At 37.1% G+C, this 13,714-nt stretch overlaps 1 protein-coding gene across 7 annotated transcripts in view; it reads left to right on the top strand.

Annotated features, from left to right (window-relative positions):
• Nucleotides 1–13,714, top strand: part of ANK3 (ankyrin 3) — a 2,432,060-nt gene that overhangs the window by 1,444,343 nt on the left and 974,003 nt on the right. For all 7 annotated transcript variants that reach the window (XM_044056400.1, XM_044056402.1, XM_044056401.1 and 4 more), the window contains one exon: nucleotides 2,161–2,259. In XM_044056400.1, the coding sequence (XP_043912335.1) occupies nucleotides 2,161–2,259 (99 nt within the window). The remainder of the gene's footprint in view (nucleotides 1–2,160; nucleotides 2,260–13,714) is intronic.

Here is a 13,714-nt window from a genome sequence, read left to right as displayed (position 1 = left end):
AGCATTAATAATGTGGTATATGTTGTTGAAAAATAGATGTTTGTCAGGGTGAATATAAAAATGTTTAGCCCAGTTATCTTAGATAATAAATATCTGCTGTTTAATTTTCTCTTTATTATTGGTCATTGAAGTAAAGTTTGTGCATAAATGAGACTTGGGGATTGGGATTCATCAATTTTCTTTAAAAAATTAAAATAAAATGTGTGCTGTTTTATAGAAGTAGTGGTGAAATAAGGCTACAATATCTACACTTTGGAGGGGTATGCATCCATTGTAATTAAATACTACAGAAATTTTGTACATTTTTTCCAGTGGTTCTTGGCATTGTATCATTCTTGGTTTCACATTTGTAAGCTTCATTTCTGTAGTATATCTGAATTTGCCTTAAAAACAAAAAAATAAAAAACATTCAAAAATCATCTTTGACTGGGATAGGGTATTTGTTAACAAAACTATTTTCTATCAATGGAGAGAGTGAGAGTATGAGTGTGTGTGTGTGTGTGTGGGGGGGACAAGTAGTGACTGAAGGGTGCATGTTGAAGATCACAACTGTGCTCCAGCTATTAGCAGAACTGCTAGTGTGAATATGTAGGAATATATACAAAGTCCTGGGTTGTTCTGTCGCATAGTATTCCTCCTACTGTGTGGTACAAAAAGAGTTAGTATCCTTAAATAAGAGGTGCCCACTGCACAAACACATAAAGGTATAATTGTGATTTTAAGAATTTGCTGTATTTGTTTGAACCAAATTTTTTTTTTGTTTTCTTTTTTGAGGTGCCAAGAGTTTTTCATTCAGTTCTTTCACTTCTGTCAGAAGGCCAGTAATTCAGTCCCAGTTTTTTGGGATGGGGAAGGGGGGGATGAGTTAAGATGTGCACTGATGGAAGCAGGCAGCATATACCAGTGTAACATGCAGAGAGGTAGATAGATGATGGCAGGAGAACATAATCACCCTTACTTGTTGAGGGGATATGCATATGAGGTTGGTAGATGACTAAATATGGCCTGCACATCACAATGGGCTTCTGTGCTCTCCAGGGGTCCTGACATTTTACCATACTATGCCATGGATTTCATAGGATATACAAAATAAGTCTGACCAGAGGCTCTGCATTCTTTTCCAGCACTCACCCTCATGCTACACCACCAGGTAAAAAGTATCTGAAAGATTTCCCACATATGCCTTAAGTGGCCTGGCAAAAAGGGGAGGATGCTGTAGGAGCTATGGTCCATACTGCAGGACATGGGTGCATCACTAGGAAAGCAAAACCATTTTAAAAGTTGATTATCATTAACACATTACTTAAGAATACTAATGTTAGAATATGGCACTTATAATCTGTGACTGCATCTGCTGCAAAGTACTGAATTATTTACCAGTTTAGGAAAATAACAGCTGTGAGCAATGAGTTGAATCTTAGTCCTGCAGTTTGTTTAACCCAGATTTTGTGAGTACCCATGATGCAGTTTTCCTAAGCTACTATTTTTTAAAGAAAACAAAGCACCCAGTGTGGTTTATTGTATGCGATAATCATTTTACACTTTAAAAGGGGATCACAGAGGAAAGGATAAGAGCATTTCATATAGGTAATGCTGAATCTCTTATTTCAGAGATTCTCTTATATATTTTTTTGTTTCCAACTTAAAATAACTGACCTCGCCACACCTGTGTTCAATACCCCATCTCCCACCAGTCTTTTAATGTTCATCCCAGGGTCACATTCATAAGTTATATTATTGTACTCAAAACCTATGATAGATAAGTGTCATACTGCTTGCCAGTGGAGATTTTCTGCTGTTTCAATGCCAGGTGAGTGAAAATATAGCAATGTATCTTTAGCAGGTTCTAGTATTGCCATTCATACACAACTTCCTTCTGTGGGTTCCAGTTCTACACAGCCCCTACCTTCCTTTGAAGTCATTAGTAGGGGACAGAGGGCATGGGATATTTCATATGGGCAGTCTTTTCCTCCATTTTGGAGTTACAAATTTCTTCCTGAGCCTGGTTCACCACAGTGGCACAAGGTAAGGCAGATGCCACCCTTCTCAGTAATGCTGGGATTGTAAAGGCTCTCCTTTTTTTTAAGCAATTGCAACATGTGTGAACTTTTATTTTTAATTAAAGATTGGCAATTAATAGTCCTAACTTTTGTTTTACAGAAAGGTTTTACTCCTCTGCATGTTGCTGCAAAATATGGAAAGATTGAAGTGGCTAACCTCCTGCTTCAAAAGCAAGCATCTCCGGATGCTGCTGTAAAGGTATATGAAGCCAAGCCTTTGTTGTGTGTGTGTTTAATGATGTGCATTCATTAAATGTCTAGCTAAGCAAAGCCCTGCAGCATGACAGCGTAGATTGTAGAAGCTCATTGGCACTCCTAGCTGATGTTAGTTATTGGTTAACATTTGCAAATGTAAGCAAGAAGAATAAGTCAAAGATAATGCTTTGTATAGAAGCTGTAAGTTGTATATGACATCTGCCTGCCACTACGTACAGTGGGATGAGATCATTGTAAAGAATCCAGCGAATGTATTTATGACATATAAACTCAAGAACAACTCAAACACACCAGAGAGTTCATTGTTAGATAAAGACCAGTTGTTGCATTATTACTTCTGTTAGCCACTAAGTAGTGACTGTAGTTTCTCAACAGTGAATCTTCCTTTCACATTTAATCTCTTTTTTATACCACTTTTTTTTCATTAGCTAATTTGTGAAAATGTTTTGTTTTATTGTAACACTGTCTGTCCTGAGATGTTTTAAAAGCGAAGCTGTCTGGAATTTTTTTACTAAAATTATACACACTTTGCCTTTTTTATTTTGATCATATTGAAATTTATTTCAAGCTTATTTTTCAGTTGAAACATCTATCATGCTTGTTGGGTGCTTTCCTTTCTGACCCAGTGATAATGTGAAATCCTGATTGTGTGTGTGTGTGTGTGTGTGTGTGTGTGTGTGTGTGTGTGTGTGTGTGTGTGTGTGTGTGTGTGTGTGTTGTCTGCATTTTGTTGGAAATGAAATTCAGAATGATGTGCAGTTTAAAATAATTAAAAGCATGGATGCATGACTGTAATTCTGCACTTACATGAGTGAATATTTACTTTTCTTAGTAAAGAATCTCAATTTTTCCACCCTACCTCAGCTCTCTAATGTCAGCCAAAACCTGGAGCCCTTCCTCACGGTCCCTCTTTGGGCAGCCTTCCCTGGCACCTGTCTGACTTGCCTTCTGGGACTAGGACACCACAAGCAGGCTAACCTTATTTAACTGGCCAGGAATGTAGGTGTAGAGGAGATCAGGGCATCCCAGCAGTACAGCTCCATTCTGACTGCTGAGGAAAGCTTTGTCGATTTGTCCTATACACTGAACACCTCCACCCCTAGCCCAGTGTTTGATATGCATGCACACTCCACTGAATTACTGTGCTTAGTGTTGACCAAGAAATAGTAGTCCTTGGCTGCCAACCCATGCCTTCACTGGAACAGGAGAGGTACCAGAAATGCAGCTTCACCCTATCCCTTCCAACTAACTGTTTAGGGATCAGATTTGCTAACTGAATCCTAGTCGCATTTCTCAAATTCAGAGCTCCATTTATCTTTACTATGGATCCAGGATTACCAAAGATTATTGTTATGCTTCTATGTTCAGTATTAAACTTGTGAACAGTGTTTTTAATTATAATATTATCTCTGTCTCATTAATTGTTTCTAAATGTCTTAGCATCATTCGTAGTGATAGACATCACTAAATCCTCATCTTAGGTTGCCACCCTCAATGAATTTACAGAAGTCATTTCCCTATATGCTTTCTTCCACTGTCTTATAAAGAATATGGCAGTTTTGTTGTATAGACTCTGTCAACCCTTCCCCCATATAAACATTTTGATGTCATCTGTATGAAAACTATCATTGTAGTATTTCATATAAAGCTGACAATTATGTAATCAGCTGGAAAACCTGGAAATAAAATGTAGTTTGACGTAATTCTGTTAGGTTCTATTCAAATTGAGCAGTTAAGCAAACTATCTGTTAATTTGGGATGACATCTCTGAAATATCTGGCATACATTTTAATAATGGCTCAACAGAAGAAAAATGCATTAATGCATATAGGTTTTCCACTGACAGACATGGTAGCAATAATTTAACAATATTCCCACTGTTATTGTTTTGGGGGGATCTTTAAGATACTGTTTGTCTAACAATCTTAAATCATGTCAAATGTGGGCTCTGCAAAGAACCATGTTTACAGTATTGCATATATTGGAAGATGTGTTGGGAAAATCTTTCTGTCCTATTACAATATTATAGTGGAAACTGATTTTACGGTCCCAATTATACAGAATGCAACCATTTTATTTTGTAAAAGTCCCCTTACTTTTGAGGCATTATTAGGTTGAAAGTCAAAGTAACCAGGAGTGATGATGTTGTCATAGGATATCTTTGGAGCCAACAGCTGTTTTCTCACCACGGATGGATGTGCAGTGTCCTGTTGGCAGATAAGCTGGTTTGAACCCATGGATACTTTTTACTGTCCCCATGTCTGTACACCATCAGTTGAACTTTCCTTACTCTTCAGTGAGTGATGCTTCTGTTACAGGAGTAAGGAACCTCTTCATATATACCACTGAAAAGCTAAATCAGTCTATACTTGGCTTTCAAATTTATGTCAGCTAGCCTTGTAGCACTTAGGTAATTTCTCAAACACAGATCTCCAGTTTCACAAATGGACACCTTGCCCCTTTTATTCCCTCAAACCACTGAAATATAGCTCAGAAGAGAACAACTGCCTCTCCTTATGCATTTTATTTAAATTCATTTTACAAAAATAAAAAGAGAGCGAGAAATCACTGTTAATCAGATGTTGTGTCATTTCCAACAGAGGTGCACTCTGAGGACATGCAAGGAGTAACCAGGCAAGAAATTACCATTATTGTTACAATTCAGACTATAATAACAGATTATTCACATCTATGTTTCCCTTTTGTTAGAACTTGTAGAAACAGTTTGCTTATTTACTGTGTCATGTTTCAAGGGATAATATTAATGATGACATTAAGTGCAGATGCTTTTTTTCTCAGTTTTTGTTCCACTTTCTTTCTGTTAAGTAAATGATGATGTGTTCTGAAGGCTACTTCTGCATTTTCTTGTACTAGTCTAGTTTCCCATGCACCTAATGAAGATAGTTCAGGTGCCTTTTGAACTCCTGGTTTATTGCCATTTTTGTATGCAGTCTTATTTCACAGATAGCTGTGTCTCCTTTGCTTACAGGTGTCCAATCATTTGAAAAGGACATAATCAACACCACTAGCTTATGAAGTTCTGCATCAGAATTGCTCATATTTTTCAAGTTCACTTATCAGTAAAATCACTTTGTCACACAATCATTGTAAAAGAGTTGCAACATCACACTGCTTTTCACTCGAAGTGCAAAAACAAAGTTTATAGTTTGTTCATTTTTAAAGAAATTTAACTGACTAAAGAAATGCGTACAATCAAGTCACTTTCATTGCTATGCCTGATAACCATTTGCCTAACACAATCCATTTACATTTGTGTGCATGGGGTGCTATTTGTGTATTGCTGACATTTTAAACCTTTCATTCTTTTTCATGTTTTCAGATATTTGTTGCTCTGTGGGAAATTCATCTTATATCAGTTTTTCATATACTAATGTTTTTGTAATGTATATTTCTGGCATAGCTTTTGCTTCTTGGAAAAATCTTCAGTATTTCTCATTTACTGCTGTTGCATGCATGTGTTTAGCTATATACAACTTGTTCATATGTAACCTGGTAACTTTTGTATGATGATATTCTGTACTGTTTAGCCAGTCTTCATTCTGGCCATAAATAGCAACATCAGAAGGGACTGAAATTTTTAAAGAAAACTGAATGCAAAAAGTGATGTTTTATTGCAATCCTTGACTCTTGACAACGGATTATCTAAGACACACTTGACAGTCTGAACCTTAGGATGACAGATGTGTTTTCAGAAGGAATATGCCAGTCACTGAAGAAACCAATTTCTGATTAGTTTAACATGCCACCTCTACATCTCTCATTTCAGTTTGTTGGTTATAGGCATTCTGTATTACAGATATTGCTTTTATTGCTGTTTTTGTGCTACCCTTCTAACATCTGGGACTTTGTTGCCCTTCATGCAAACACTACTGGGACTTAAATATGTGTAGCTGTGTCTCCCTTCCTGCCATGGTATCATTATGATGGGCCTGCGAATGGTAGAACAATTTTTAATCTAAGCCTGTGTAAAAAAAAAAAACAAATCTGAGACAGCAAAGCTACTTGGTCACTAACCTGGCTTTATTTCCCTACCTCCTAATTTTTCTGTTTAATCCAAGACTTTATTTGAGGATGCTTTGTTTCCCAATTCAGCATCTACCTTAGCAGAGTTTATGTTGTTACTTTGTGATAGGTATCTTTCTCCTTTCTCATATTTAAAGGGAGACTTTACATAACCTACTACTCAACTGTCATACCAGGCAAGTGGATTCTACAAACCATAATGGAGGGTCTTTACCTTATAATGTTGGATCACTCAGTGCACCATTTCAGCCACCCCCTCCCCACCAGACGCAACACCATTTCGTATTTAATAACTAAACTGTCTTCAAACTATTTGCCACTCACTGAAAGAAACCTTCGTAGTTTCTTGGATTCTTCTTTACTCATATGTTAACATACTCATTACTGAATATAATACACCTTTAGGCAGGTATTTGCCTAAACATGTCAAACAACTTGACAGGACTCAGAGATTCATAACTAAAGAGATCAGCGGCCTCAAAAAACTTAGTTATCAGGAAAGACTGGCAGCCCTTCTTCTGTATTTAGTCTCTTACAGACACAACCATAGAGATCTATGATTAGCCTTTTATGCCATGAAAGATCCAGCCCTGTTTGATATTCTGTTTTTCTCAGAACTAATTTCACATCAAATACTTCATTAAAGGAACTAAACCTTTATCAACAAATAAATAGCACATGCTGGTGTGATAGACTCATTATCCCAGCATACCCCTCACCTTTGGAACAAACTTCCACTGTATGTCTAGCAGAGTAGCACCCTTGCCATACCTTCAAGGTAAAGCTAGAAAATTGGATAAATAGCCTCAAATTCTGTCCTTGTCTATCCTGTTTTGCCTTCCTTTTGAGGCTTTAGGGACATTTTGAATAGGGTTTTTTGACTAGGCTTGAAACGGCCTGCAGACCGATTGCCTATTATTTACATATGAACCTGTAATTAGTAGACATATCCTGCATTCCTCATACAGATATGATTTCTGTGATTTCTTGATGTCTGGACCAGTGACTTGAACTCTGACCATAGACAATTGCATCATGTTACAGTTTATATATTTTTTCTATATTTTCATTTTTCTCTGCTTTGAATCCTTGCCCCTTTTTTTAAATCAGTAATGTGTCATGACTCTTTTTCATGGGAAAGCCCATCAATATTTATTACTCATTCATTCATCCATTTCATTTTTCAGATAGGCAAGGTCTTAGAATGCAAGTCCGTCTTTCTGTTATGACCAGGTATAGATTGTCAATACCAAGTAACCTAGCTCAGTATGAAGAACCAGCCACAGTATAAACCATAATAAACACAATACCTTATACTGTCTGGACAGGTCCAGAAGTAGTCACCACAGCTGTCTTAAAGTTTGATTATATCACACCAGAAAAAACATGTTTACTCTCTAAGAAAAAATTGGATCTTAGATGTGAGGAAAATATTTTAGGAAATGTACTTCCTGTACAGAGACTGGGAATAACTTCTAGATTTTGAATTCAAAGGTGGAAAATATATGGCCAGTAGAAGTGATATCTAGGGTGGGTTGACTGTGGAGTGAAGGTGTGCAGGGGGGAAGCACAGCACCCTGATTTTAAAGTGAAGCACGTTAAAGAGGGAAACGGTAGTGGTGTAGGAGGAGGAGTGTTAGTTAAGGCTGGTGGATAAGAGTTTGACTTGTACAAAGATAGATGAGCAATGCAACCTTTCTTAGGTAAGGCAAAAGTGCAGCTTGCAGGCTGAGTTGCCTATAAATCTGCATATTTCATCTAGTGCAGTCTGAAGTATAAATTAGACTCATATGTCCCATCTTCAAGAGGAAGTTCAGACTACAGGGTGTGAATAAAAAAGTTCACCGGTGCAATATTCATCTTCATTGGCAAGGGCAATCACATCTTTCTTAGAAAACTTTTGAGAGAGACTCCATTTTGTCTACAGTCCTGCCAGTAGGCTGTGTAAATATAATGAAATTGCATGCACTTATATATTTACTTACTTATATATGTTATTTATCCTTTGTTAACCTGGTTAGTCCCACTAGGCTACCTGATAAATAATTTTTCTGTTGATAAGAAGTTCACCATGAAAGATTTCCTCTTTTCAGGGGAGACCCAAGGTGATTTTTATGTTACTAGAGGAAATTTGGTCAGGATGTTTTAGAACTTCCCCTACACTTTTTGACAGGTGCCATGCCCATGTTATCTTTTACATGCACCTGAATTGCCACCAACTCAAGCAGATGGGGCCTTGTTTTATCATCTCATCCTAAGGATGATGCACTCAGGAGTACAGCACCCTTGTTATGCTGCACTCCAGTGTCAGTAATTGATCTACCTAGTGTAGAAACAGAATCTACAGCCTTCTGCACCAAAGGTGCTACCTGTTGTGCCAGTGACACTGTACAAACAGAGTGAGCTACTCAGGGCTACTCCCAGGTGGTGCATTTATTGATGGTCCTGAACTAGCAGTAAAAAGGGAACCCCTCATATGAATGCTCACCTTTTACTGAACATAGTATAACATATGCGAGCCTAAAACGCTGAATTGTTATTGATTTTTTATTTATTTATTAGTTAAGGAATTAAAGCATGAACTGACTTTATATATTAGACAAAAAGTAAAAGAAAAGCCCTTTTCATTTCTCACACTGTGTACTTTCAGTTGTGTTGTTAGCTCACTCATAGCATGTATATTTTTCCATTAAAATAGTTTTAACTAAAGTCACTGTAGTTTGCAAGGTGTGATACTGTTTTAATGTGGACAGGTTTTCAAATCCCAGTAGTGCTGTCCTGTAATATGCAGACCTGATCTTTACTGTAAAAGTGCAGATGTCAGGTTATTTAATTTGAAACATAAAGTAATACCTAATGAAGTATGACTTAAAGAAACCAAAATATAAATATTAAAATCAAATAAATGTATTAATAACTGATTAAGTTGTTCTTCTTCTTTCGGCTTTTCCCAGTTAGGGGTCGCCACAGCGGAACTCTTGTCCGCTAATATTTGGCAGTAGATTTTTTACGGGTGCCGAGGTGCCAGCTCGATGCCCAACCTTCAGCGAAGGCACGCCCATTCTATGCATGTCTTTTGAATGCCACTCGACCGTGGGGAGGACATGCAGACTCCACACAGATGGCGCTCCAGCCAAGAATCGAATGGCAGAACCTCTTGCTTTGTGGCAACAATGCTACCGTTGCACCACCGCGGCTTCCTGATTAAGTACAGATTTAAAATGGACAGAAAGCAGTAGTACATCTTTTTTTGCAATGTGGTATATAAGCAAAGCTTAGCAGATATAGCTGCCCCTGTAGGTAAGGATTAGCTTGCTTTAGATTTTGACAGTTTTCTTTTGTTACAAAGAAGCAGCATGGAATTTGTCTGCAATAACACAATAATCTAGTACGTATCAAATGCCATTTAATAGATTTGTTGGATTCTTCTCAAATGGCTGTTGTTTTGAAGGTTGAAAGGCATGCACAGCAGTCTTGCCTGCAGAACTACTTTACTTACATTCAGAACTTTTTTGCTGTACTAAAAGTGCATACATTTGAAAGGAAGTTTTAAATGTAAAAACAGAAAGTGCAATATGTTAATATCTGCATTAGATGACAAAGTTACTTATGTTTTCTAAATAAAATAGTAGGAAATAGATTTTACAGAGAGCCTGCACTCCCACCTACCACCTGCTGAGATGTTATAGACCTTTCTTTCCTTAACTAAATATAGTAGCTCTAAGGTGATACTGCACAGCTGTAAATGCAATACTTGGTTTTGAGATTTTGTTATGTCTTTGCAACCCTCCTAAATGTGATACCTGTGTTTCCACACTACCGTTAAAAATGCAGCTCTGAGGTTGTACTACCTCAGAGAGTATTGGGTTTGTTAAAAAGTAAAACATGCATTTCCCTTACTCTTTGGTAGTACAACCTCAGAGTTAGTACATGTATCACCGTGGATGTAGGGCAAAATGTCTACATTGGAAGGTATGCGGTAGGTAGAATTCCTCCCCCCAAAAATAAAAAAACATAATCAACAGTGTAATTTCTTAGAAAGTGCATATTTAGCTAAGTAACATCTTGTACCATATTGGGTGTGCATACATCTGCATCCTTTCTTTAGTAATTTAAGCTGTTTTGTTACCAAACACCATGTACTACAAGGCTATAAGATACTAGACATTTTCTATATGTGACGGTATAAAAAGACTCATTTTGTACTTAGTGCATGCATGGCTTCATATATAGAATGAGTTATATGTACAACTAAGAAGAAATATCGATTTAAAACTCAGTGTTCTGTATCATATTATTTTTAGTGGGTCATTTAACAGGAAGTGAATATACAGTCTGGGTGCCTAAAATTAGCTGGGGAATAAATTTCAGAGATCCTACTTAAACTGTATACTTTCTTTAATAAAACAGACATTCCTGAATAAGATGATATCACATATTTTAAGTGTTCCTTTTTACTGTTTCTTAAGCTTGTAATGTTTCACTTTCTCATTCTTGACTAATAGACAGTCGACTCTGGAGTGTATTTACCATGTCTAATTGAATTAAAATCTCCTACCACATGTGATACATATTTATTTATTTGACAAATACGTTTTCTGTTGATAAAAAGTTCACCGTAAAAGATTTCTAAACTTTAGGCCTGCATCTTCCTCCCTGATGAGATGAACAATAGAAAATAACACTGTATTATCCGGGAAAATAGACCAACTTGAGAGACTGTGATAGAGATGCCCTCTATAGGTTATCCTGAGCAACTGGCAACCCTGTCACTATTTTGTGTTTATTACATACTTTGACATGACAACCACTGTTTGTTTTCAGTGCTGCATCCTGTCCAACCTCTTACACATTTTCAAAACCAAAAGTAACACCAATGCTTCTTCAAAGGACCTAAATCTAAATTGTAGGATTAACAGCACTGTTGGTGTGACTCAGATCTCTCCCAAAGGCTCCCCCAACTCAAGGTAATAGGCTACCACTCCATGTAAAGCAAAGAGCTCCCCAAATATCTTTAAAACCTTGGTACGTGAATATGAATCCATAAATTCTCCACAAGGTTGTCCTCTGTAGCTGTTACTGATGGAGAAAATAAATCTGGAGTTTTCAGTGACTTGACTTCAAATTTTTTACTTAATCATTTTTTTTAAACAAAAAACATCTTTATTAAATGATCACTTATGACATAGGTGATCATGCATTTATATAAATGGAAATAAACCATATTTACATATTTTCAGTTGCACACATTATATAACCTTCATATAATATTCTGTACAGTAATTTTCAATCGAACATTACATAGCTCATTCAAGTCCTGCCTTCCCTTAAACCTCGTTCCTCCCCCAAAACATTATTCTGCATGTATTGCTCCCACATTTCCCATTTTTCCTATGTAATTTGCTCCAACCCTTTTCAAATGAACCCATTTCCAGTTCTTTTATCTCTCCTACTATATTCACTACTTCTAATACAGTTGGTATATGTTTTCATTTCACTTTTCTAGTAGTTGTTTTTTGGCAGTCACCAGAATTAAACTCAGCAAGGCCTTACTATGTTTAAGTAATTCAGAGCCTGTGTCATAGCTAAAAAAAAAAAAAAATAATAATTTTCTTAGTTACTCCTACTTGCTCAGCCAGTATTTCTGACAGAGTAGTCTGCGGGGAAGTTTTAAAGTTTGCCACCTCATTACACTCCTAAAAAATATGCTCACAATTACCTCTTTCCTCCTCTTCACACCTCCACCATTTGCAATCTACCTGAGGAAAAAGTATTTGGAGCCCTCCTGAGATAAAAAAAATATCTATGAAACACTTCAAGCAAAATTCCTAAATCTTCTAGACTTTGTTGCATATTTGGGAGCCACACATATATCCTCCCATTGTTTCTTAGTGAATTGCTTATCCAGTCTGTCTTCCCAATCCTTTCCAATCAACTCGGATTGATCCCTTTAGTTATCATGGGATATTTTATATGCGCTATTAGTTATGCCTTTTACATCAGCTTGTATTCTAGATTCAACAAAAAACCCTAGCAGTGCTGATCTTTCACTTAGGACTCACCTCTTCCTTTCTCTTTACCTATATTCCAATATCAATCCTTGATAGAGATGGCAGTCTCTAGCCTGTAGTCCAAATGTATTCTTGGAGTATTCTCATTCTATTACCTTTCCCTTTCTAATTGTTTACTCCCAATACCTTGGTTCCTTTGCCAGTCTTGTTCAGTAAATTCCAGCCCCCCTCTTGCCTATTATCTGTATCCCTAATTGCTGTTATCCTATCTACAGAATCTCCTTTCTCCATTCCTGTGTTTGCCTAGTTACTAAAATACTTTCTGCTCCTTTATGAATGTAATATGTGTGGCTAGTGTTGTTCTCCTTAAGGATCTGCATCCAAAATCCGAAAGTCTCTCCATATTTCTTGAGTTTTCCCCATTTCATCATCATCCTTTTCCACTCATGGAATTATAGCTTTCTGCTTGTGATATATGTGTAGGAGTCCTAATTGTATACCTTTGAAATATCCCTTCAACTCAGGTAATCCCAAGCTATGTTGATCTGTTGGAAGGATCAGCTTTTCCCACTTGACTTGTGCCCTGTTTCTTTCCCAGATTAAATCATTCAACTATTTATTAATTGGTACCCACAGCCACTCCTCTGGTTGATAAAAATATGCCTAACGTGTATAAAACTAATTTTCACTGCTTGTATCTTGCTATCCATATTCATAAAACAGAGCTTCCAGTTTCTCAGTTTTTGTATTATCCTTTGTTTCATCTCTTCACCTCATATCCTCAGCTGCCATAGCAAAATCTTTTTTTTTATTTATACTCCTAAGTACTTCATTTTATCATGTCCCCATAAATATTGGTGATGTTGAACCAATTTGTGTGTGGGTGCATAGTTTACAGCTGTTGCCTTTGTATTAACTTCATTAATTTTTTATCCCAGAAAGACTTGAAACTGTCTCAGAATGTTCCAAAACACTGAAATGTCCTTTTCTGGTTTTATCAGGCACAAAATAATCCATCCATCCATCCATCCATCTATCTATCCACAATTCCTTTTTTCCATTTTTGCACATGAGGTCGGGGTGTCACTTCAATAGTGACAATCATCCAGAGCCAAGGTTTACACCACCAGGTGGCTAGCCATGCCACAGTACCTCTTCTACACTACAAACTCAGATGCACAAACACACTTTGGCCATTTTAGTTTCAGTCCATCTACTGCATGCCTTTGGAATGTGAAAAAAACAGACTACCCGGAGGAAGTCCAAGCAAATGCATGGAGTACTTGCAGACTCTGCACAAAAGGCACCTCAGCTGAGAGTTAAACCAGGGAACTTATCGCTGTGAGGCAACAACACTGTCTGCTGCACCAGTGTACACAGTGT

The sequence above is a fragment of the Protopterus annectens genome, chromosome 14.part0 (genome assembly GCF_019279795.1).
Source record: "Protopterus annectens isolate FY-2018-M chromosome 14.part0, PAN1.0, whole genome shotgun sequence".
Classification (NCBI taxonomy): domain Eukaryota; kingdom Metazoa; phylum Chordata; order Ceratodontiformes; family Protopteridae; genus Protopterus; species Protopterus annectens.
Note: the sequence above shows the minus strand (reverse complement) of the source record. Positions and strands in the feature narration are given on the sequence as shown.